The 26,887-nt window shown below is 40.2% G+C and overlaps 1 protein-coding gene across 3 annotated transcripts in view; it reads left to right on the plus strand.

Moving 5' to 3' along the window:
- LOC142860484 (NACHT, LRR and PYD domains-containing protein 1a-like) overlaps positions 1–26,887 on the plus strand; it is a 66,686-nt gene that overhangs the window by 25,690 nt on the left and 14,109 nt on the right. For all 3 annotated transcript variants that reach the window (XM_075991807.1, XM_075991806.1, XM_075991808.1), the window contains exons 9-13: positions 7,743–9,405; positions 22,249–22,419; positions 23,165–23,335; positions 24,546–24,635; positions 26,732–26,823. In XM_075991807.1, coding sequence (XP_075847922.1) covers positions 7,743–9,405; positions 22,249–22,419; positions 23,165–23,335; positions 24,546–24,635; positions 26,732–26,823 — 2,187 coding nt within the window. The remainder of the gene's footprint in view (positions 1–7,742; positions 9,406–22,248; positions 22,420–23,164; positions 23,336–24,545; positions 24,636–26,731; positions 26,824–26,887) is intronic.

Consider the following 26,887-nt stretch of genomic DNA (forward strand, 5'->3'; position numbering starts at 1 on the left):
ATATAAAATGTCCTAAACAGAGATAAGAATATACATATATACAATCTGAAAGAATAACTTTGCATAGGTGTACAAATAATGTAAACAAAAAATAATAAATATAATTTGGTTTTTTTATTTTTTTGTTTTTTATTTATTTATTTATATATTTTAAATTTATTTATTTATTAAGGATTTTCTGCCTCCTCCCCGCAACCGCCTCCCATTTCCCTCCCCCTCCCCCGATCAAGTCACCCTCCCTCATCTGCTCGAAGAGCAATCAGGGTTCCTTGACCTGTGGGAAGCCCAAGGACCGCCCACCTCTATCCAGGTCTCCTAAGGTGAGCATCCAATCTGCCTAGGCTCCCCCAAAGCCAGTACGTGCAGTAGGATCAAAAACCCACAACAATTGTTCTTGAGTTCTCAGTATTCCTCATTGTCCTCTATGTTCAGCTAGTCCGGATTTATCCCATGCTTTTCCAGACCCAGGCCAGCTGGTCTTGGTGAGTTCCCAGTAGAACATCCCCATTGTCTCAGTGTGTGGGTGCACCCCTCGCGGTCCTGAGTTCCTTGCTCGTGCTCCGTCTCCTTCTGCTCCTGATTTGGACCTTGAGATTTCTATCCCGTGCTTCTCTGTCTCTGTCTCCTTTCATCGCCTGATGAAGGTTAATATTCATGAGGATGCCTATGTGTTTGTCTTTGGGTTCACCTTCTTATTTAGCTTCTCTAGGAACATGCATTATAAGCTCAATGTCCTTTATTTATGGCTAGAAACCAAATATGAGTGAGTACATCCCATGTTCCTCTTTTTGGGTCTGGCTTACCTCACTCAGGATAGTGTTTTCTATTTCCATCCATTTGTATGCAAAATTCAAGAAGTCCTTGTTTTTTACTGCTGAGTAATACTCTAATATGTATATATTCCATACTTTCTTCATACATTTTTCCATTGAAGGGCATCTAGGTTTTTTCCAGGTTCTGGCTATTACAAACAATGCTCCCATGAACATAGTTGAGCATATACTTTTGTTGTATGATAGGGCCTCTCTTGGGTATATTCCCAAGAGTGGTATTGCTGGATCCAGGGGTAGGTTGATTCCGAATTTCCTGAGAAACCGAAACACTGCTTTCCAGAGTGGTTGCACAAGTTTGCATTCCCACCAGCAATGGGTGAGTTTACCCCTTTCTCCACAACCTCTCCAGCAAAGGCTATCATTGGTGTTTTTTATTTTAGCCATTCTGACAGGTGTAAGATGGTATCTTAAAGTTGTCTTGATTTGCATTTCCCTGATCGCTAGGGAAGTTGAGCATGACCTTAAGTGTCTTTTGGCCATTTGAAGTTCTTCTGTTGAGAATTCTCTGTTCAGCTCAGTGCCCCATTTTATAATTGGATTGATTAGCCTTTTACGGTCTAGTTTCTTGATTTCTTTATATATTTTGGAGATCAGACCTTTGTCAGTTGCGGGGTTGGTGAAAATCTTCTCCCAGTAAGTGGGTTGCCTTTTTATCTTAGTGACATTGTCCTTTGCTTTACAGAAACTTCTCAGCCTCAGGAGGTCCCATTTATTCAGTGATGCCTTTAGTGTCTGTGATGCTGGGGTTATACGTAGGAAGTGGTCTCCTGTGCCCATGTGCTGTAGAGTACTTCCCACTTCCTCTTCTATCAAGTTCAGTGTGTTCAGAATGATATTGAGGTCTTTAATCCATTTGGACTTGAGTTTTGTGCATGGTGATAGATATGGATCTATTTTCATTCTTTTACAGATTGACATCCAGTTTTGCCAGCACAATTTGTTGAAAATGCTCTCTTTTTTCCATTGTATACTTTTAGCTGCTTTATCGAAAATCAGGTGGTCATAGGTTTGTGGATTAATGTCAGGGTCTTCTATTCGATTCCATTGGTCGACTTCTCTGTTTTTATGCCAATACCAGGCTGTTTTCAATACTGTAGCTCTATAATAGAGTTTGAAGTCAGAGATGGTAATGCCTCCAGAAGTTCCTTTATTGTATAAGATTGTTCTGGCTATCCTGGGTTTTTTGTTCTTCCATATAAAGTTGATTATTGTCTTCTCCAGATTTGTGAAGAATTTTGATGGGATTTTGATGGGGATTGCATTGAATCTATAGATTGCTTTTGGTAGAACTGCCATTTTTTCTATGTTGATCCTCCCAATCCAAGAGCAAGGGAGGTCCTTCCATTTTCTGGTGTCTTTCACTTTCTTTCTTCAAAGACTTATACTTCTTGTCGAATAGGTCTTTCACTTCCTTGGTCCGGGTTACCCCTAGATATTTTATGCTATTTGTGGCTATCGTGAAAGGTGATGCTTCTCTGATTTCCTTCTCTGCTTCCATATCCTTTGTGTATAGGAGGGCGACTGATTTTTTGGAGTTGATCTTGTATCCTGCCACATTACTAAAAGTGTTTATCAGCTGTAGGAGTTCTTTGGTAGAATTTTTGGGGTCACTTATGTATACTATCATATCATCTGCAAATAACGAAAGCTTAACTTCTTCCTTTCCAATACAAATCCCCTTGATCTCCTTATGTTGTATTATTGCTATTGCTAGAACTTCAAGCACTATATTGAAGAGGTATGGAGAGAGTGGACATCCTTGTCGTGTTCCTGATTTTAGTGGGATGGCTTTGAGTTTTTCTCCGTTCAATTTAATGTTAGCTGTTGGCTTGCTGTAAATAGCTTTTATTATATTTAGGTACGATCCTTGTATCCCTATTCTCTCCAAGACTTTTATCATAAAGGGGTGTTGAATTTTGTCAAAAGCTTTTTCAGCATCTAATGAAATGATCATATGATTTTTTTCTTTCAGTTTATTTATGTGGTGGATTACATTGATAGATTTTCGTATGTTGAACCAGCCCTGCATCTCTGGGATGAAGCCTACTTGATCATAATGGATAATATTTCTAATGTGTTCTTGGATTCGGTTTGCCAGTATTTTGTTGAGTATTTTTGTGTCGATGTTCATGAGTGAGATTGGCCTGTAATTCTCTTTCCTGGTTGAGTCTTTGTGTGGTTTTGGTATCAGAGTAACTGTAGCTTTATAAAAGGAGTTTGGTAATGACCCTTCTGTTTCTATATTGTGGAATACATTAAGGAGTATAGGTATTAGCTCTTTTTGGAAGTTCTGGTAGAATTCCGCATTGAAACCATCTGGTCCTGGGCTTTTTTTGGTAGGGAGGTTTTTGATAACCTCTTCTAATTCTTTGCGACTAACAGGTCTGTTTAGATTGTTCACCTGGTCCTGGTTTAACTTTGGTATATGGTATTTATCTAAAAAAGTGTCCATTTCTTTTATATTTTCCAATTTTGTGTTATACAGGCTTTTGTAGTAAGATCTAATGATTCTCTGAATTTCCTCTGTGTCTGTGGTTATGTGCCCCTTTTCATTTCTGATCTTATTTATTTGTGTGTTCTCTCTCTGTCATTTAATTAGTTTGGATAGGGGTTTGTCGATCTTGTTGATTTTCTCCAAGAACCAGCTTTTTGTTTCATTGATTCTTTGGACTGTTTTCTGTGTTTCTATTTTGTTGATTTCGGCCCTCAGTTTTATTATTTCCAGTCTTCTACTTCTCCTGGGCGCGTCTGCTTCTTTTTTTTTCTAGAGCTTTCAGGTGTGTTGTTAAGTCCCCAGTGTATGCATTCTCCGTTTTCTTTAAGTGGGCACTTAGTGCTATGAACTTTCCTCTTAGCACTGCTTTCATAATGTCCCATAGGTTTGAGTATGTTGTCTCTTTATTTTCATTAAATTCAAGGAAGACTTTAATTTCTTTCTTAATTTCTTCCTTGACCCAGGTGTGGTTCAGTAGTTGACTGTTCAGTTTCCATGAGTTTGTCGGCTTTCGGTGGGTAGCATTGTTGTTGCCTTCTAACTTTAATCCGTGGTAATCAGATAGGACACAGGTGGACACTGATATTTTTTTGTATCTGTGGATATGTCCTAAACATAGATAAGAATATACATATATACAATCTGACAGAATAACTTTGCATAGGTGTACAAATAATGTAAACAAAAAATAAGAAATATAATTTGAACTTGCATCAATATACAAAACTTTACCAATGTAAATTATCCATGAATAATAGCTCACAAGTGTTCATTCTATTACCCACTATTATTATCCCCCGTGTTTTGAACAAAAACATTTATCACCTCTATCTAATATAAGTAATAATCAACAACCCCTAAGCAGTGTTCCCAACCCTATGGACAAGCTTTTTGGGGATGGGGCGTCATCTTCTAAAATTGCTTCCCGCTGTCATGGGGGCGATGTTCTCTTAATGGGATTCTGCAAAATTAAAGTGATAGTTAAGTTTCAAAATTACTGTCTAGTATAGTTACAAACGATTTCTGAGCAGTAAATAGATAGGGCTTGTTTTTCAAAGTTCTTATTTGGAGTTGGTCCAGGATGTCATAAAAAGGTGCACCATTTCAGCAGCTGGTACCCAAAAAAGCAGTTATATAGTAGCACTGTCTGCATCATGATGTCATCTCAACTAGATGGCATTGTTGCTATGCTGCCCCATCTTCTTCCTGAAAACTTCAAAGATTACTGCAGGGAAAAGATCTATAGGAAAATCTATTGTTCATCATGGAAAACTTAAATATCATTCATATAAACATACATTCAATGAAGTACATGATTTATGAAATAACATGGAGAAAATAAGATTTTTTTCCTAAAGTCTTTTTTCTGCATCAAAACAGATGGCTCACAATATGAGACAGAAACTCTAAATGTTTCCTTTAACAACATGCTTGGATTTAGAGAAGAACAGAGCCATTGTCCAGCTCCAAAACCAGCTGAATATATTAATGTGTTTGTGTGTGTGTGTGTGTGTGTAAATGTAAGCATAACCCAAACCTTGATTTATAAACCATACTCTGTTTTCTAGATGCTCCTTAATAGATAGTTAATTTTTCTTCTGTCAGCATTCAAGCATCCAGGGTCTCTTGAATTTTTGATGATGTCTACTTTTCTGTAAAGATAAGAGCAGAATCCTGCCCTAATACTTATGAGGTTTCCTTACCACCTGTATGATTGTCACCATTGTGGATGAGCTGTCATTTCTCTTTTTCAAGAGGCTTCTCCTTTTCAAAGTAAATCTTTATTGATTTTGATGGTATCCATAATTTTTCTTCTCCTGTGGAAATGAACAAAACCCCTTCCCAAATGCAGTACATCTCCTGGTTTCCATGGTGATGTCAAAACATCCTTGAAATATACTGGTTGATTCAATTCAGAAGTTTTTTCCATTATCCAATGCCTCTCTGCTGCTGTTGTTTCTTTCTCATTAGCATTAATAAAATTCAAGGTTATATTTCTAGGGGTATTTTCTATCCCTTTCTGTTTGTTCAGCATATCCTTTACAATAAGATTTGACCTTTCTATAACTGCTTGATCTGTAGGATTATTTGGTATACCTGTAATGTGCTTTATCTTATAATAAGCCAGAAAAAATGCTTCATTTTCTTAGATATACATGTTGGACAATTGTCTGTCTTTATTTGTGCAGTTATACCCATGATGGCCATAACTTCTGATAAATGAATCAGCCTTTTCTGAGCTCAAGGCAGTTGCCCATTGAAAACCTGAGTACGTGTCTATGTTGTGGTGTACATATTTTAATTTACCAAATTCCGTAAAGTGAAACACATCCATCTGCCAAATGTCATTCCTTTGAGTACCCGTTGGGTGACTCCCTGCAGGCAACGGTGTTTGATTATAGAAAGAGCAAGTAGGAAACCTCTTTATAATCTCCTTAGCTTGTAGCGATGTAATAGAAAACTCTTTCTTTAAACCTTTACTATTGACATGTTTTTTTATGAAATTCAGAGGCCTGCAACACACTTCCAATCAGTTATTGATCAATTTCTTCATTACCTTGTGCTAGAGAACGTAGCAGACCTGTACAGGCTCAGATGTGTGTTATGTATATAGGACAAAGTTTATTCCAGATTATATCTTGCACCTGGATAAATAATGAAGTCAATTCTGTATAATCTGGTATAAATTTAGCCATTTCAATATGCAAGACAACTCCTTCTGCATATTGTAAATCAGTAACTATATTGAGAGGTTCTTTAAAATCCTTTAGTACCATAAGAATAGCATTTAATTCTGCCTTCTGGACAGAATTATAAGGGCTTTGTTCCACCTTACTTAATTCTTCTGATTTGTAACCTACCTTCCCTGATTTATTTGCATCAGTATAAAATGTATGGGCTCCAGTTATTGATGCATCACATACAATTTGGGGAGGAATCCAAGAGGTTCTCTTTATGAGGTTAAGTCTATCATTTGGAATAAGTGCTATTAATTTCTCCAAAAAAATTAGCACAAGCCCTTTGCCAGGGTTCATTATCTTCCCATAAATATTTTATTTCTTCATCAGTAAAAGGCACTATAATCTTTGCAGGATCTATACCTGCTAATTGTCAAAGTCTCAATTTACCTTTTGTAATTAATTCAGAGACCTTTTCCACATAAGTTTTTAAGTTTTTACTTTGTTTATGTGTAAAAAGATCCATTCTAAGATGATATCATCCCTCTGCATTAAAATTCCTGTAGTAGAATTTCTGGAAGGCAATATGACTAGAATACAATTAAGATTTGGATTCACCCTATCAACATGTGCCTCTTGTAATTTCTCCTCAACAATCTTCAATTCCTTTTCCACTTCAGCTGTTAATTCAAGTCTTTATCACCATCTAAGGTTTTGTTTAAATGAATTATTAGATCAGGTGTTATCCCAACAGCCAGTCGTAGACTGGAAATGTCTCCTAATAATCTTTGAAAGTCATTAAGAGTCCACAACCGTTCTCTTTTAATTTGTGCCTTCTAATTTCTAATTTTCTATAAACCTATCCTGTAACCTAGGTAATTAACAGAATCTCCTCTTTGAAACTTTTCAGTAGGAATTTGTAATCCCCATTTAGGCAAGACTTTATTTACTTCTTCAAATATCCTTTTTAAAGTAACTATATTTGAATCCCATAGCAAAATGTCATTCATGTAATGACAAATTATAGACTTAGGAAATTGCTTATGTATTATTTCCAGTGGCTGGATGACAAAGTATCGGCACAGGGTGGGGGTTTGAGCATTGCACGTGGAAGAATGGCTCATTGATATGTCCTAGTAGGCTGAGAATTAAGTAGGCACTGTGAAGGCAAACTTTATTCTATCCTTTTCTTGTAAAGGTATAGTGAAGAAACAATCCTTTAAATCAATAACTATGAATGGCCATCCCTTTGGTAACAGAGAAGGCAGTGGAATTCCAGACTGTAGAGGGCCCAAAGGGTGATTAGCTCTAAGATCTGTCACCATTCTCCATTTTCCAGATTTATTTTTAACAACAAATACAGGAGAGCTACTGGATCATCCCATAGACAGAATGAGGACAGAGTTGTGTCTGTGAACTCACCCTTTATACTCAACCCCAAGAGCAGGTCTGGCACAGAGTAAGACATCAATAAATATCTGAAATGTGAATGAACATCATACATCATTATTATTATTATTGTGATTATTATTATTATTAGTCAAGTGAAGACCTGAACTAAATTCTTCTGCGCTAAAGCTCACATTCTTAACACCCAAAATGTGTATCCAGTATGATGTACAGCTTAGAGAGGTGCCATAGTTGTTGAAAGGTGGAAAGAATGAAACAAAGAATAAACAACTCTAATGTATTCCTTTATGCTCCATCTTTCTCTCCATAATTTATTAAACATTTCAGAAATACATCAAAGCGAAGGAAGAGAAAACTTTTACCCCACACAGACCTGGAAAACAAATGATTTGCTGCAAAATTTCACACAGCTACTACTTCTACAAAAACCTTGCCCAAGAGGCTGGGAGACCTTGGAATGGGAAAGATGGCATAAATATAAAGAAGAGGAAAGAGGACATCTGATTGAGATCCAAAACTTATTTTGTCCAAGCCTGGATACCCAGAAAGAGCCTCAACTTGTTGTATTAGAGGGGGCGGCTGGAACTGGAAAGTCAACACTGGCCAGAGAGGTGAGGAGAGCATGGGAGGAAGGCCAGCTCTACAGAGATCGCTTCCAGCATGTTTTCTACTTCAGCTGCAGAGAGCTGGCCCAGTGCAAGCAGCTGAGTCTGGCTGAGCTCATAGCAAAAGACCAGACTGTGCCTGCAGCTCCCATCAGGGAGATCCTGTCTCACCCTGAGAAGCTGCTCTTCATTCTGGATGGCATAGATGAGCCAGAATGGGTCTTGGAGGATCAGAATCCTGAACTCTGCCTGCATTGGAGCCAGACACAACCTGTGCACACACTGCTGGGCAGTTTGCTGGGGAAATCTGTCCTGCCTCAGGCTTCCTTGCTGCTCACAGCTCGAACCAAAGTTCTGAAGAAATTTATTCCTTCCTTGAGGCAGCCACGTTGGGTGGAAGTCCTGGGCTTCTCTAAGTCTGGACGGAAGGAATACATCTACAAATATTTCAGAGAGGAAAGAGAAGCAATGGCAGCTTTTAACTTGGTTAAATCAAACCCAGTGCTCTCAACACTGTGTGAGGTGCCCTGGGTGTCCTGGCTGGTCTGCACCTGCCTGAAGCAGCAGATGGATCGGGGAGAAGACCTCTCACTGACCTCACAGACCACCACAGAGCTCTACCTGAAATACCTTTCCCAGGCTCTCTCAGGTTATGCCCTGAGGAACCAGCTCAGAACACTCTGCTCTCTGGCTGCTGAGGGAATCTTCCAAAGAAGGACCTTGTTCAGTGAGAGAGATTTTTGGATCCAAAGATTGGATGATGATGACATTGCCACTTTCCTGAAGACTGGTATCATTCAAAGGCATCCTGTCTCTCTGAGTTACAGCTTTGCCCACTTGTATCTCCAGGAGTTCTTTGCAGCAATGTCCTATGTATTGGAGACTGATGTGCCAAGACATGGTTATATTGATGTCTACAGAAGTGTGGGAACACTGGATGACGTCTATGGAAGACATGACATGTTTGAGGCACCCACTGTGCGCTTCCTATTTGGTCTTTCAGGTAAAAGAGGAATGAGAGAAATAGAGACGATCTTTGCCTGCAGTTTGCTTCAGAAGCCAAGGTTGTACCTACAATGGCACATCCTAGAGGAAACCCAACACCATCAACCAGATACTCTGGATTTACTCCATTGTCTGTATGAGACTCAGGATGGAGACCTCCTGACAGATGTAATGTACAGTTTTCAGGGAACAAAGGTGCATGCCTCAGTGGATATGCTATACCCAGTGTTCCAGAAAAGCATTAACCACCTGGTGGTCCAGACAGATGTGGAACTCATGGTGGTCACTTTCTGCATTAAGTTCTGCCACCATGTGGAAAGGCTTCAGCTGAACGCTTGTGGACAACAGGGACAAAGGCCAGTGGTCCCCAGTATGGTTCTGTGAGTATCCAGACACAGCCCTCTCTCCAGCTTCCCTGTGGATTGCATGAGCACACATGTTCTGAGCACCAGAAGCACTCTTAGTTGGTTTCGGGTCATCAGGATCCAGGTCACCAGCGAGATCTAACTGCTGAATCTGACCACATTTCTCTGTTTGCCTCTGTGTGCCTAACTATGCAATTGAGGTATGAGCTCGGTAAGGACCACCCACCTTCTCTGATTCAAATCCTCTTCACCCTTCACAAGCTTCAAATGACCCACAGTTACTGGTCCTCTCGCTCATCATGCTTTCTCTCTGAGAGAAACCTCATCCAATTCCTGCAGGCATCATCTTCTCTCACCATGACAAGTACATTGAACCTGAGGTCTTCCCACCCCAGAAGGCATATGCATTAGAGTCCCTACATTTTTCGTGATCAGATGCTTTTCTTATATGTGTCAATGAAGGCAGCATGAGCCTGACACTCAGCTTGAGGGTGTCCTAATGTCCACCGATCCCAGCAGCAATGTAGACCTTGTATTCCAGGGTTTCCTTTCACTGTGCAGAAGTGGTAAACCAGTTTCAGTAGGTGTCTCTCTCCTCTTTAGATGTTTTGATAAGCACTGATTTAGTATCAGGCCCTGCCAATCAATTGCAAGAGGAGAAATACAGTTGTTCTCCCAAAGATTTCAAAATTGGAAGAGAAGAAAACCAACTACTCTAATTACACAGGGTGTGGCTGTTGAAATAATCAGAAACAACAGTTATCTAGTGTGGAGGACTTTGACACCAAATCTGAATAACACAGCAAGAGCTCATGTGAAAAATAAGTAGCTTAAGAGTAGTGGAGCAAAGGTTAGAGAACAGGAAGAGGATGAGGAGAGGAGGGAAAACTGGTCAAAGAAAACAAATGTAATTAAACTGTGTTATATACATGTAGGAAGTTGTCTCAATGACTCTTATTTTTTATTAATAGGATGGAATAATAAAAACATACTTGCTGCAGAAGAGTGAGGATTTATCAATTATCAAAACAACATAAAATTAGTATCCTACATAATTCCATTTCTTAGAGAACAGCATTAAATATTGAGTGTGTACATGTCATCCCAAACACAGAAGGCCGAAACAAGAAGGTCAGAAGTCCCAGCCTAGCCTGGGCTATATAGTGTAATGTTGTCTCAAAATGTCATTGACTAAGGATGTTACTCATTTGGTAGAGAGATTGCCTACTCTGTGGGATAATTTTCTGTTGCTGTGGTAAAGCACCATGGCCAAGGCAACTTATAGTAGAGTTTATCTGGTCTTCTGTCCAGAGGGATCAGGGTCCATCGTGGCAGAGGGAAAGGATGTGACTGGAGCAGCAGCTGAGAGCTCAAGTCTTCAACCACAAACAAAGCACAAAGAATGTACTGGGTGTGGCTCAGGGCCTTGAAATCTTAAATCCTATCTCCAGTGATGTATTTCTTCCCACGAAGTCAAACCTCCTAAGCCTCTTCAAAGAGAGTTAAGGATCAAGCATTCAAATTTGCATGTCTAGGTGACCTGTCATTTAAAACACCTCACCTAATAAGCCCAAGACCCTGGGTTTGATTAACAGCATGAAAGAAGGAATATGACACCCCCTTTTATCTTTTATGTATATAATTTTCTATGGGATTCCTGAGCCACACAATTTCTGTTATCTTATATTCACGTTTATTTTCTTAATGAATCAAGACTCTTCTCTGGTCCTGAAAGCCTAGGACAACACCATTCTGAATCTTCTGAATTGCCTTCTGATATTGCCTAGAGAGACTATCTTAGTGAATTGAGTTTTTCCTGTTCTTGGCCCATATAAGTTGCTTCTAAGTGTTTATGGTTATAAAGAAGTGAGCCCTGAAGGGCCTCGATACAGATGATGGAAATAGAAGTGCCTTTGTGTGGAGCTTCAGAATTCCAAGTATGTACAGAGAAAGAGACTAGATAGGGTCAGAGAAACAAGGAACACCAGCCTGCTTGCAGGTACAGTGGCCTTCAGAACCTAGAAACAACCCTAAGGGATTGGGAGAGGCTTTGACTAACAGTGAAAAAGTAAAATTGAGAGGAAAATCAGACAAGGCAGGGAGAGAAGTAGGAAGCCACTGCACATAAGGAAAATGGGTGGACCTTGATTAAAGTCAAGGGATAAAGGAGGGTGAATGGCTTAGTTAGGGCTCCTATTGGTGTAGAGACATCATGACAAGAAAACATTTGATTGTGGGGGCTCGCTTTCAGTTTAGAGGTTCAGCCCATTATCATCATGGTGGGATAGGGCAGTTTGCAGGTAGACACAGTGCTGGAGAGGTAGCTGCTACATGTTGATAAGCAGGCAGCTAGAAATAGACTGTCTCACTGGGTGTGGCTTGAACATATATGTGACTTCAAAGCCTCCACCTCCACAATGAAACAATTCCTCCAGCAAGACCATAGCTCCTCCAACAAGTCCATACCTTCTAAAGTTGAAGCTCTCTTTAATCGCCATTTTCTTTCTAACTACCATGGTGAGCAACTTCTGTGTGTGGTTTATAATGATGCCTCTTGTTTCATATTAGCACGTTCTGAAGTTCCACTTTCAGTCAGTGTACATACTAAACACGCATCAAAACTACCATCCTGTGGGAACTGAAAGACTGGTTCCACCATTAAGAGAGCCTGGTGCTCTTTCAGAGGGTGTGGATTCATTCCCAGCACCCACATCAGATGGCTCACAATCACCTTTATCTACACTTCTTGAGGATCCAATGCCCTGCTTCAAGTCTCTGCAGGTTTCTACATGCATAGAGTGCAAACAGACAAGCAGTCATATAAACATTCACTGTCTTAGGCCTTGTATTGCTATGAAGAGACATTTTGACCAAGGCAACTCTTTTTATTTTTATATCACTTTATTCTTTTTTTTAAAGAAAAAATATCTTTTTATTTTACATACCAATCCCAGTTCCTTCTCCCTACCCTCCTCCCATCCCCCCACCCCAACATCCATTCTTCAGAGAGGGTAAGGCACTATGCTAAGGGAAGGTTCAATGCCCTCCCTACTATATCTAGGCTGAACAAGGTATCCATCCAAAGAGAATAGGTTCCCTAAAACCCAGTACAAGCAGTAGGGATAAGTTCTGGTGCCACTGCCAGTGGCCCTGCAGTCTGCCCCAACCACACAACTATCACCCACATTTAGAAGGACTAGAATGGACCTATGCTGACTTCTTCCTTGTCTGACTGAGTTGTAGTAAGCTTCCATTAGCTCAGGTAAGCTGTTTCAATAGGTATTCCCATCACGGTCTTGACCCCTTTGCTCATATTCTCACTCCTCCCACTCTTCAACTAGACTTTGGGAGCTCAGCCCAGTGCTCTGCTTTGGGTCTCTGCCTTCTGTTTCCATCAGTTGCTGGATGAAGGTTCTATGTGACATTTAAGAAATTTGTCAATCTTGACTACAGAGCAAGGCCAGTTCAGGCACCCTCTCCTCTTAAATGGGGTCATCTTTGTGGATTCCTGGGAATTTCTCTAGTACCAGATTTCTTACTAGTCCCATAATGACTATCTCAATCAAAATATCTCTTTTCTTGATCTCATGTCTGTACTTCCTACATCTTGACTATCCCTTTCCCTCGGGTTTTCTTCCCACCTTCTTCTGGCCTCTTTTCCTTTTACACTCCCATCTACACCCACGCCCATGTTCCCATTTTGTCGGGAGATCTTGTCTATTTGCCCTTTCCAGGTGAATCTATATGCGTTTTTCTTAGGGTTCACTTGTTACTTAGCTTCCCTAGGATCATTAACTATAGGCTCAATATCCTTTGCTTTACAGATAGTATCAACTTATGAATGAGTACATAGCATGTTTATCTTTCTTGGTCTGGGTTACTTCACTCAGGATGATTTTGCTCCAATTCCATCCATTTGCATGCATATTTCTGGATGTAATTGTTTTATTTTGTTTTGTTTTTTTACCACTGAGTAGTACTCTAAGATGTAAAAGTTCCACATTTTTCTTATTTATTATTCAGTTGAGGGACATCTTGGGTGTTTCTAGTTTCTGGCTGCTACAAATAATGCTGCTATGGACATAGTTGAACAGTTGTCCTTGAAGTATGATTGAGCATATTTTGGTTATATGCCCAAGAGTAGTATTTCTGGGTCCTGAGGTAGGTTGAATTCTAATTTTCTGAGAAACTGCCATACTGATTTCCAAGAGTGGTTGTATAAGTTTGCATTCTCACCAGCAATGGAGGAGTGTTTATCTTACTCCACATTCTCTACAACATAAGCTATCATTGGTGTTTTTCATCTTAGCCATTCTGACTGGTGTAAGATGGTATCTCAAAGTCATTTTGATTTGCATTTCCCTGATGACTGCGGATGGTGAAATTTCAATAAGTGTCTGTCAACCATTTAGATTCTTCTGTTGAGAACTTTCTGCTCAGTTAAGTAGCCATTTTTAAATTGGATTATTTGGATTTTTGATGTCTAATTTCTTTTTATTTCTTTTTTAAACTGATTTTTATTGAGCTCTACTTTTTTTTTCTCTCCTCCTCTCCTTGTCTCTCCCCCTCCCCTTCAACCCTCTCCCAATGTCCCGATGCTCCCAATTTACTCAGGAGATCTTGTCTTTTTCTATTTCCCATGTAGATTAGATCTATGTATGTCTCTCTTAGGGTCTTCATTGTTATCTAGGTTCTCTGGAATTGTCATTTGTGAGCTGGTTTTCATTGATTTATGTTTAAAAACACTTATGAGTGATTACATGTGATAATTCTCTTTCTGGGTCTGGGTTACCTCACTCAATATGATGTTTTCTAGATCCATCTATTTACCTACAAAATTCAAGATGTCATTATTTTTTTCTGCTGTGTAGTACTGCATTGTGTAAATGTACCACATTTTCCTTATCCATTCTTTGGTCAAAGGCCATTTAGGTTGTTTCCAGGTTCTGGCTATGACAAACAATGCTACTATGAACATAGTTGAACACCTACCTGTCCTTGTGGCTTGATTGAGCTTCCTTTGGCTATATGCTCAAAAGGGGTATTATTGTGTCTTGAGGAAGGTTGTTTCCTAATTTTCTGAGAAATCACAACACTGACATCCAAAGAGGCTGTACCAGATTGCATTCCCACCAGCAATGCAGGAGTGTTCCTTTTACCCCACAACCTCTATAGCATAAGTTGCCTTTAGTATTTTTGATCTTGGCCATTCTTACAGGTGTAAGATGGAACCTCAGAGTTGTTTTGTTCTGCATTTTGATGATTAAAGATGTTGAGCATTTTCATAAATGTTTTTTAGGCATTTTAGATTCCTCTGTTGAGAGTTCTCTGTTTAGGTCTATAGTCCATATTATTGGATTATTTGTTCTTATGACGACCAATTTCTTGAGTTCTTTGTACTTTTTGGAGATCAGCCCTCTCTCTGATGTGGTGTTGGTGAAGATCTTTTCCCATTCAGTATGCTGCCTTTTTGTCTTAGTGACTGTGTCCTTTGCTTTAGAAGCTTCTCAGTTTCAGGAGATCCCATTCATTTACTGATGCTCGCACTGTCTGTGATGCTGGTGATATATTTAGGAAGTAGTCTTCTGTGCCCATACATTGAAGGCTACTTTCCACTTTCTCTTCTATTATCTTCAGTATGGTTGAATTTATATTGATGTCTTTAATCTATTTGGACTTGAGTTTTGTGATATGGATCTATTTTCATACTTCTACATGTTGATATCCAGTTATACCAGCACCATTTGTTGTAGATGCATTCTTTGTTCCTTGTATAATTTTAGCTTCTTTGTCAAAAACTCAGGTGTCCATAGATGTAGGAGTCTTCAATTTGATTCCATTGGTCAACCTGTCTGTTTTTATGCCAATACCAAGAAGTTTTCATTACTGTAGTTCTATAATAGAGCTTGATGTCAGATATGCTGATGCCTCCAGAAGTTGCTTTATTATACAGGATTGTTTTGGCTACCCTGGGTTTGTTTTTTCATATGAAGTTGATTATTTTTTCTTTCAAGGTCTGAGAAAAATTATGTTGAGATTTTTGAGGGAGATTACTTTGAATCTAAAGATTGCTTTTGGTAGGATTGACATTTTTATTGTATTGATCCCACCCATCCAAGAGCATGGGAGATCTTTCATTTTCTGGTATCTTCTTCAATTTCTTTCTTCAAAGACTTAATGTTGAACATATCTTTCACTTCTCTGATTAGTGTTGCTCCAAGACATTTTACATTATTTGTGACTATTGTGAAGGGTGATGTTTCTCTGATTTCTCTCTCAGCTTCTTTATCATTTATATATAGGAGGACTACTGTTGTTGTTGTTGTTGTTTTTGTTTTGTTTTGATGACTCAACATTACTGAAGGTATTATCAGCTGTAGAAGTTCCCTAATGGAGTTTTGTGGTCAATTATTTATATTATCATATCATCTGCAAATAGTGAAAGTTTGACTTCTTTTTTACAGTTTGAATCACCTTGATCTTCTTTTGTTGTCTTACTGCTCTAGCAAGAACTTCAGAAAATATGTTGTATAGATATGGAGAGAGTAGACAGCCTTGCCTTCTTCTTGATTTAAGTGGGATTGTTTTGAATTTCTCCCCATCTAAGTTGATGTTGTCTGTGGGCTTGCTGTATATTGCTTTTATTATGGTTAGATTATGAGTATCAGGGTAACTGTATACTCATAAAAAGAGTTTGGCAATGTTCTTTCTGTTTCTATTCTATGGGACAATTTGAGGATTATATGTATTAGCTATTCTTTGAAGTTTTGATAGAATTGAGCTCCGAAACCATCCAACTCTAGACTTTTTTTTTAGGGAGGCTTTTTATGAGTGCTTCTATGTCATTGCAGGTTTTAGGTCTATGTAAATTGTTAACCTGGTCTTGATTTAATTTTGGTATGTGGTACCTATCCAGAAAATTGTCCATTTCTTTTACATTTTCCAATTTTGTGGAGTACAGGTTTTTAGTAGTATGACCTAATAATTCCCTGGATTTCCATAGTGTCTGTTGATATGTCCCCCCCCCCTTTCATTTCTGATTTTGGTGTAGATGGAACGGCAGGCTGCATTCCCACCTCCCAGCTCCTGCATGGCTAGCTTTACCCAAAATAATTACATGGAAAGTGTATTCTTTTAAATGCTGCCTGGCCCATATCTCCAGCCTCTTACTGGCTAACTCTCACATCGTGATTAACCCATATTTAGTAATCTGTGTAGCACCATGAGGTGGTGGCTTACCGGGAAGGATTCTAGCCTGCTTCCATCTCGGAGAGGAGAGCTATGGCGTCTGCCTGACTCGGCTTCTTTCTCCCAGCATTCTGTTCTGTCTAATCCACCTATCTAAGCTGCTGTCCTAGCAAAAGGGCCAAGGCAGTTTCTTTATTAACCAATGAAAGTAACACATAGACAAATGACCCTCCTCCATCGTTTTGGATAAGGGTTTGTCTAGCTGTTGATTTTCTTAAAGAACCAGCTCTTTATTTCATTGATTCTTTGTATTTTTTCTATTGTATTGTTTTTATTTTATTGATTTCAGCCCCTATTTAATATTTCCTGTCATCTACTCCTCCTGGGTGAGTCTTCTTCTTTTTGTTATTGTACTAGTGTGTTTCTCCACTTTCTCTATGTGGGCACTTAGTGCTGTGAACTTTCCTTTTGGCATTGCTTTCATAGTGTACCATAGATTTGGATATGTTGTGCCTTCCTTTTCATTGAATTCTAGGAAGTCGTTAATTTATTTTTTTATTTCTTCCTTGACCCAGGGTAGTTCAATAGAGCACTGTTCAATTTCCGTGAGTTTGTAGTTGTTCTGTGATTAGTGTTGTTAAATTCTGACTTTAACCATTTTGATCTGATAAGATATGAGGGTTTACTCCAATTTGTTTGTATCTGTTGAGGTTTGCTTTGTTACTGAGTATGTGTTTAACTTTAGAGAAGGTTTTATGAGGTCATGAGTAGAAAGTATATTTTTTTGTGTTCGGGCAGAATGTTCTGTAGATATCTGTAAAGTCCATTTGAGTCATGATATCTGTTAGTTCTCTTATTTCTCTGTTCAGTTTCTGTCTGGTTGACCTGTCTATTGAGGAGAGTGGGGTGTTGCAGTCTCCTGCTATTAGTGTGTGGGTTTTGAAATGTGATTTAAGCTTTAGTAATGTTTCTTTTACATATGTGGGTGCTCTTGTATTAGGAGTATAGATGTTCAGGATTGAGACTTCATCTTAATGGATTGTTCCTGTTATGAGTATAATGTGCCCTTCTCCATCTCTTCTAGATTTTAGTTTGAAGTCTGCTGTGAGACAATTGTCTTATACCTTGTATAGATTTGTCACTTGTATTGCTTTAATAGAATGCTGATCTGCCAGTAGCCAGGCAGGAAGTATATGTATTGCTACCAGAACAGGCGCTAGAAAACAGTATTTTGAGTGAGGTAACCAAGACTCAGAAAGACAATTATCACATGTACTCACTCATAAATGGTTTTAAAACATAAAGCAAAGAAAACCAGACAACAAATCACAACCCCAGAGAACCTAGACAACAATAAGGACTCTAAGAGAGACACACATGGATCTAATCTACATGGGAAGTTGAAAAAGACAAGACCTCTTAAGTATATTGGGAGCTTGGGGATGATGGGAGAGGATTGAAGGGAAGGGTAGAGGCAGGGAGAAAAGCAAAGAAAAATGTAGAGCTCAATAAAATAAATTTTAAAAAATGCAAAAATAAAACAAAATGCTGATTTGCCAGTAGCCAGGCAGGAAGTATAGGCAGGGCGACCAGAACAGGAGAATTCTGGAAAGAGCAAAGGATCAGTCTGCAGTCATCACCCAGACACAGAGTAAGTAAGATGAGAATACATCGCTGATAAAAGGTATCAAGGCAAGTGGCTAACACAGACAAGAACTGTGGGTTAACGTAAAATGTAACAGCTAGTTAATAAATCTTGAGCTAATAGGCCAACCAGTTTATAATTAATGTAGGCCTCTGTGTGTTTCTTTGGTACTGAATGACTACAGGACTGGGTGGAACAGAAACAAACATCTGTCAACAGAAGTCTATTTTGTTAGATATTCGGATAATTACACTTGTTTGTTTCTTAGATCCATTTGATTGGAAAACCTTTTTCCAACCCTTTACTTAGAGGTAATGTCTGTCTTTGAGGTTGAGGTGCATTTCTTGTATATAGCTGAAGGATACATTCTGCTTTTGTATCCATTTATTAGCCTGTGTCTTTTATTATATGTTAATTGAGTCCATTGATATTAAGAGATATTAATGACCAGTGATTGCTAATTCCTGTTAACTTTTGGTGGTAGTGTTTGTGCATTTTCCTTCTTTGGGGTTTGCTGTTGTGAGGTTATCTGTTGGCAGTGGTTTTGTGGGGCAGTTAGCTTCCTTGGGTTGGAGTTTTCCTTGTAGTACTTTCTGTAGGGCTGGATATTTGGATAGGTATTGTTTAAATCTGGTTTTGTCATGGAATATCTTGTTTCTCCATTGATGGTGATTAAAAACTTTGCTTGGTATAGTAGTCTGGGCTTGCATCCAGGCCACAGTAACTCTTATAAAATAGATATTTAATAAAGAAGGCTCGCTAACAGTTTCAGAGATTCAGTCTATTATCATCGTGGTGGGAACCATGGAGTGTGCAGGGAGATGTGGTGTGGGCTATATCTTTATATACTGGCCACAGGAATTTGATTGACACCTTCAGTGGTACCCTGAGCCAAGGAACCCTTAAAGCCTGCCCCCACAGTGACATACTTCCCCCAACAACACATAAAGTAAAATATAAGGAGTCAGGCAGTGGTGATGCATGCCTTTAATTCCAGCACTTGAGAGGCAGTGGAAGGCAGATCTCTTGTGAGTTTGAGGTCTACTTGGTCTACAAAGAGAATTCCAGGACAGCAAGAACTGTTCCACAGAGAAATCCTGTCTCAAAATCAAAATTAATTAATTAAACTTTTTTTTAAAAAAAAAACACCATCCTTTAAATTTCAGTGTTTGGTATCCTTAACATTCTTTGGTTTTGTAAAAGCAAAAGAAAGCATCCTATACTTTCTGCTTCAGTCAAAGTTGGCCACCTTTAATTTGTGTTTTGAGACTTGTGGTTTTATTTTGAGTTTCTTGCCTTGTTTTGTTTACAGTATTAGGGATGAAATACTGCAAAAACCAGATAATTAGCTATTCCCAGTCCTTTGCAGTTTGTAACTAAGGCTGGTTAAAAATCCATGGTTCTCCTGGCTTTGTATGATTAGTTAGTGACATTGAAGGAATCCCTTACATGCATGCTCTTCTTCTTCTCCTTCTCCTCCTCCTCCTCCTCCTCCTCCTCCTCCTCCTCTTCTTCTCCTTGTTCTTCTTCTTCTTTTTCTCCTCCTGCTCCTCCTTCTTTTTCTTCTTTTTCTTCTTCTTCTTCTTCTTCTTCTTCTTCTTCTTCTTCTTCTTCTTCTTCTTCTTCTTCTTCTTCTTCTTCTCTCTCTCTCTCTCTCTCTCTCTCTCTCTCTCTCTCTCTCTCTCTCTCTCTGCCTGTCTGTCTCTGTGGTGTGTTTGTCAATTTACCTCTCTATATATCTGTGAGTTTATCTCTGCCTATCATTCTCTGTCTCACTGTGTGTCTCTGTCACTCCCTGTCTCCATCCATCTATTTATCTATCTATATATCTATCTATCCATCTATTTATCTTTCTATCTATCTATTTATCTATCTATCTATTTATCTATCTATCTTTCTGTCAATTTATCTATTTCTCCTCTCCCCTTTCTCTTAAAAAGATATGGTGACATGTGAACCAGCACATCTGTAGAGTTTATGACCATGCTCAGCATCCCACAATAGAATCATTCTCAACCACCTCTCCTGAGCTCTCTTCCCATCTCCCCTTTCCAGTTTTCCTTTATGAGACTCTAGAATTCTGCTCCAAATGAAATCAGATACATTGACATCAAAAGGAAGAGACTCTCTGAAGTGCCCCTTTGTACCAGGGCCTGTGCTGGGTACTGTAGATAAAAAAGAGAAGATACTAGCCACCTGTTCACACCCTGTGGAGCACTTATACTGCAGTCTAGAGAAGAATCAACTCCTAGGCTGCCCAGGGTATCGAAGGAAATACAGGAGTCAGTACATAAAGACTTTTCTATCTGAAGGTTTTGTGGAAAAGAAACACACATATACTTTCCTGGTGGTTTCCTTTCTATATTCTCTTAAGATTTTTCTCTAAAGTTTTTCCTCTCATGATATTCCACAAAACCTTTCAGGCAATATAGGAGTTAGATTTAAAGGTCACATACCATTTCTTAAGTAAATTATTAAAATCAGAGTCACCCTGACAACTGACATGCAGTAAATCTAAATAACTTGTCACAGAGCAAGGAAGAAGCATTTTTTTCTTCAGTTAGCTTCTTCATTGGTGGACTGTAACTTACAGCTGCAAAGAAAGGATCAGTCACATAATTACCTGTCGAGAGGTAATCTTATAAGGGATTTTAAAGGAGTCATAATCATAAAGTGCTGGAGAGTCAAAGAAAACAACAAAATTGGGTACTTAGAACCTATGTGAGTGTATTAGCTGCTTTGCCCTTCTGCCCTGTATTCTCCCAGGAAGGGAAAGGCAATTTACACTGACTCATGACTAAGTAAGCATTTTGAACTAATATTCTGCAATCAGGAATTGTAAATATTGATTATCTCAGAATCAGAGAGTGCAGTGTTGCTTCTCTGCATTCTTTGAGTCAGTTATAAGTTTGTGGTTTGGGCTCAGATTACCATAAATCTGTCAATATTATGTCAATTGGCATTTAACAAGGCAATAGTGACGCTAAACCATTTTAAATTTTAAAGTGTGTTTTTTATCTTCTGTGTGTCTTTAAACCAAGAAAATAGAAATTTATAACTCTTTCTCAGGACTATGAAGTCAACTTATTTTCTGTATATAAAAAATAGTTAGTTGACTAAACTTTGAGTCTTCAGGGTAAATGTCCATGTCAGAACACTGAGGTTAGGAACGTATGAGGAGAGTTAATCACTGTCCTAGGTTACCAGTCAGACCTAGCAAAAGATACCACATACAGCATTTAGGTTGCTCTGCACTTTTAACCTTAGTTCAACAAATCAGAAGATTGGCTATATGTCTTTGTAGACAAGATTGCCTTTCTGGAAATAGTTTATCTTAAAAACCATTAACAAGGCACCTGATCTAATCTAAAGCACTCTGAAGCTATTGCACAGCGGTTCTAGCGGTTGGGGAAAATTGAGTTATTTTTATAGGCATTGGCTGTGTATCATTTTTACATGCATTTTTATTCAGTAAAACTCTTATAAGCTAATATTACTGATATCAATTAGACAATTCAGCTTAAGGAAGAGTATTCTTCAGGACAATCCAGAGATGTAAATGCCCAGTAAGTCAGAATTTATTCATAAGATAAACACTGTGGTGCAGGGAAATTTACAATAGCATATGTGAATTTACAGACAGAGGCAAAAGCTATTCCAGATTCTGTAGCCTCGTGACTTGGCCTAATGAGGTTTCGCTGTAGAGAATTTCCTTCTGGTAGGTTGGCAACTTAAATGTTAACCATAATCTGCTGCTCCTTTGACAATGGCACCGACACAACTAGACTGACTCAGAAACAGACACAAAATGAGAACACTGAATGCTATGATAAGGATGTAGATGAGGAACCACACAGGAAAGGATCCAGATCTTAGAGCAAAGGAGCAGGTAGAAGCTGGTGAATCCTGGGATGACATATTGAGTCCTGGTGCTCAGACAGATAGAAACCTACTCTGCCCTGTGAGGCTGTGCACGTCAGACCATGCGCACATGAATCATGTCTACCAATATCTCTCTCCCTCAGGTCCAGGTGTACTGCAATCACTAATTCCACTTGGCAGATATTCTTCTCCACTCTTGAGTTCACAGGAAGTCTGAAGGTGCTCGACCTAAGTGGAAATCCACTGAGCTACTGTGCATTGCAGAGCCTCTGTAGGACACTGAGATGCCCTGGATGCCAACTAAGGACATTATGGTGAGTCTGGCCTAGGTTCTTCCCTGAAGCAGAGATGGATGGCAGAAAGCAAAGGCAAAAGCTGGACCTACAGTGAGGCTTTCTTTTAATCACATATTCATCCTCTTGCCCACACCTGTAACAGAGGCCTAAATGTTATGATAAAGAAATGGAAAATGTATTGTATTCTTAGAGATCATGAAATACTGATATTCTCCAGGGAGCCCCACTAACTATTGCTAACAACAGGCCCATGAGGGCTTCAGTGGAGCAAACATCCTGAGGAAGTGGCTGCAGGTGAGCTGAAGAGCACAGAGGAGGAGGCTAAATAAAGCAGAGGGGAGAAAGCTCCAGCTAGGGAATGGCATCCCCACTTCCTCCTGCTCTCTTCCTTGTATCCAGCCTTCTGCTCTGTTTCTATGGACTCCAACTGTACTAAGATTTCCCTTAACAAGTGAGTCATGTCCTTATTCTATGGCTGATGAATGTCACTTCAGATGTCTCTTGAAATACACTGGTGAGCTGTCCTGGGTCTCACGGAGGTCTGTCATGGCAAGTCACAGCAGAGCTGTGGGTCTCAACCTGTGCTCCATGCTTCTGCAGCTCAGCTGTGGGAAGCATGGGATTATCTGCCAAGAGGAGAAAAGGCACTAGAAAAGCTAAGCACTGCTAACACCGCATGCCAGGGCTCACAACGGGAAACCATAGCACAGTTCCCAAGAGCAGTGATCCCTGGAGAATCTGATGGTGAGCATCTCCCATGCAGGCTTGTCAACTGTGGCCTCACATCCAGCCACTGTGAGGACCTGGCCTCCGTACTCCCATGTAGCTCCAGCCTGACTGAGCTAGACGTGCAGCTGAATGACCTGGGAGACTGTGGTGTGAGGCAGCTGTGTAAAGGCCTCAGGAATCCCGCCTGCAAACTCAGAATCCTGCGGTAAGTAAGACCCAGGATTTCCATTCTAGGCAGGGGCAAAAGAAGGGACATGAGGGAGTGAAGAATACGGGATATGGAAAAGAAGTGGGAGGGGGATGCATAGTCAGAGTGGCTCCTGACCAGCTGTGCCGCTTATACCTGAGACTTGGGCAAGTCACCATATTCTGTAAAATTCAGTTTCCTCATCTATCAGGTGAAATGTCATACCCACTTCATGGATTCTAATGACATAAAGTGTACATATGTAAAAACAAATACCAGGTAGATATCTGGGCACTGTGCAGTCATGTGTATTAGCAAAGCTGTTACTTACCAGACTCCCAGGTTTGCCTTACTCCAGGACAGTGATTCAATCATTTATTCATTCATGAATACATATGTGCTTGCATCCATATCAGGACCCTCTGTGCTAAGCACTTGTCCAGTACCTAGGGATACTATCACAAACACACATGGCTCTCTCCTGCTAAAGCTGTGTGGGAAGAGACAGATAAAGATCACCCACCAGCCCATGACACCATTGCCAAACTCTGCTGAACGCTATGGAGTCAACATATTGGGAGAATGTATTATTGTAAGAGAGCCTGCATTATTGGATGGCCCATGAGTGCTTTTCCTAGGCCTGATAGAGAAATAGGCTTTGGTTGGGCCAACCTGGAGACAGCAGTCTAGGCAAAGGAAGAGTTGGAGAAAGCTCTAGACCAGAATGTGGTTGAAGCCCTGGAGGGTCATGGGGTTTCACTACAGGAGCCTGAGGTGGTCCTCTGTCCAGAATGCCTATGGGGATATGGCCATGACCTCCATCTACTAGGAATGCTGCTAGCAACTGTGACCCTTTTTCAATATGAGTCCCCTCATCTATGTCCATGCTCCCTTCCCTGGGAGAGTCTATTTCCAGTGTGACTGACTTGTGGGAAGGGCTATAAAGGGCCAGCCCTCATTTCAGCTCTGGAAAGTTCCAAAGGTCCTCATCCTGGCTTCAGATCTCCCTGAACACTGACCATGTTCCACTAGGACTTTGTCATGGACACATCTCTGTTTGTTAAGCCTGCTGTTCTCTTTCCTTTGTCCTGGATTTGGCTCAAGAATGAACTTAATAAAGCTCCTCACTTGTTCCATCTATAGACAACAGTGTCAAGGGTCCGGGACCCTGAGGTTTCATAATTCTTTTGTGAATCACAGGAAATAGAGCTTCTTCTTGTGCTTGCAGGCTGGACCTGGCCCCTCTCAGTGACACAGTGATTATGGAGCTCAGGGCCCTGGAGGCAAAGAATCCACAACTGCTCATCTCCAGCACATGGTAAGGAGTGGACACGGAACTCCTACTGGTCAACTCAGCTTCCATGTAGCTGGTCCATGACTGAGGTGGGACAGGTATCCTGAGGTGATGGGAAAGAGAAACAGAGTAAGGAAGAAACCAGGAACCACAGAAACCAATGTGAGGAAGGGTTCTGTGTGGTGGGAAGGTTTCATTTAGCTTTCAGCAAAAATATAATAAAATAACATGCCTACATAAATTCTTTGATCAGAAAAAAGAATGTGAAAGGTGAGTTAGAGGTGATTCCTCTGGGCACAGGAAGTGTGACAATGGTAGGCACCAGTAAACCAAAACACTGGAACAAGGAAAACAGAAACTACACTTTCAAAGGATACAGAAATTCTCAGGGAACAAAAGCCACCATGGGTATCACTGTCCCAATCCTAAAACTCAGACTCACACACAGGAGTGTATGAATGTCACACACACACACACACACACACACACACACACACACACACATTGCACTATGGGATATAGAGCCTCAGGGCTGGAAAATCATTTTCCACCCCCAGGGGCTGTGTTGAAGCCCCATGCTCTCGCAGTTTAGTCAATTTCAGTCATGACCATGAATTCCTTCTGTGCTGAAGATCCCAGCTGCCATGCCACATATGATAGCGAGGGTCTCTACATAGGATAGTGATCCATTCCTTGAACAAACATTTGTGCAAGACCCGCTGTGCATCATTCACTGTTTGGGGATCTGAGGAAACAGGCTAACAAGGCAGACACTTTCAACATTCATTATCTCAGTCCAGCAATCAATACTTGATTCCCCACAGTTCAAAGAAATTGTACTGGGAACCCTATGAGTGCAGAAGTGTTCTGTCTGACTTCATCCAAAGCTGAGATGAGCTAAGGTGAGCTCTAAAAGATGAGAGTTGTGGGGTTGATAGGAGAAGAAGAAAGTTCCAGGAAGAAACATAGGATAGGGAAGCAAAGAGTGAACAGTTCCAAAGAGGGACAGAAACCACGTGTGGATACCATCAGCTCTGCCTCAACATCACCTGAGCCTTCCACAGAAATGCAGGTTCTCAGGCCAAACTCCATCCCTGCTGACTCAGAATCTCAGATGGGACAGCTTCCTTCAGGGAGCTTTCTGATTTGCCAGCCTGTCCAGGTGACACTTTAAAGCAAGGATTTGAGAGCCACTGGTCTAGATTTGAGCAGGAAAAGGTGACATAGGAAGGCCTGGAGGGAGATAGGGGCCACAGCAAGAACTATGAACCACCCTAAGAACCTTCTGCTACTCCCCAAAGGAAATAAGAGTTGTTTCAGCACCTCAGTCATGAAGGAGTATCCTCACCCTTTATTTATGCTCAGCTTCTATGTAGAAAATGAACTAGAAGGGACTAGATCAGAAGCAGGGACACCTGACAGAGGATGCTGCAGAGGATAGGAACCATGTTCACTCCATCCAGGGAAAAGGGTGGAGTCTGGGGGGGAGGTGTGAACAGAAAGTAGAGGGATTTAGAAGGTACTATCTAGGTGCTTAGCATTCAAGGTGAGTGATTGTTTGTTTGTTTTATGTGGCTATAACACAATGTCTGACACTGGTGCTTAACATGAAGAACTGAGATTATTTCTTCCAGTTCTGGATACAGGGAAGAGCCAGGGCATGGACCCTGCATCTAAAGAATCCTTCTTCCTGTTCCCTCTGATTGTGCAGCTGGGAGGACTGAGAGTGAGAGACCAAGGTGGCTTTTGTGACAAGTCCTGTTAGGGCACAGGAGTCTACTCCTGTGATGATGTCATTAACCCCTTCATGACAGCAGAGCACTCGTGACCTCATTGCGTCTTATCCTTCATCCTGTCACACTGTGACACTGGGAATTAACTTTCTAATGAATAAACACTGGGGAACACACTCAAAGCAAAGGAGTGGTTGAGATGATCCCTGTTCTAGCACCATGGATGCCTGGGAGGATAGAGACTTTACAGTGTTCTGGCCCAGAGAAAAATCATGGAACTGAGTTCAAATTCAGATGAGATGGATTTTATGTTGGGATATTGTGTACACAGCCCTGGTTTTCATGGTTTCTCCTGACATCTGAGGGAAAGAACATATCTCTATGCAGGAAACCACGTGTGATGATCCCTACTAAGAACCCGGAAGGAAAAGGAATGGGTAACAGATTGACCTCATTCAAGCAACAGAGACCACAATCAGGTATGTGAAGGGTTCAGACCCAGAGCTTCATGATTACCAAATGAAGGAGCATCTGTGGGAGGAT

Source organism: Microtus pennsylvanicus, chromosome 11, assembly GCF_037038515.1.
Source record: "Microtus pennsylvanicus isolate mMicPen1 chromosome 11, mMicPen1.hap1, whole genome shotgun sequence".
Taxonomy (NCBI): domain Eukaryota; kingdom Metazoa; phylum Chordata; class Mammalia; order Rodentia; family Cricetidae; genus Microtus; species Microtus pennsylvanicus.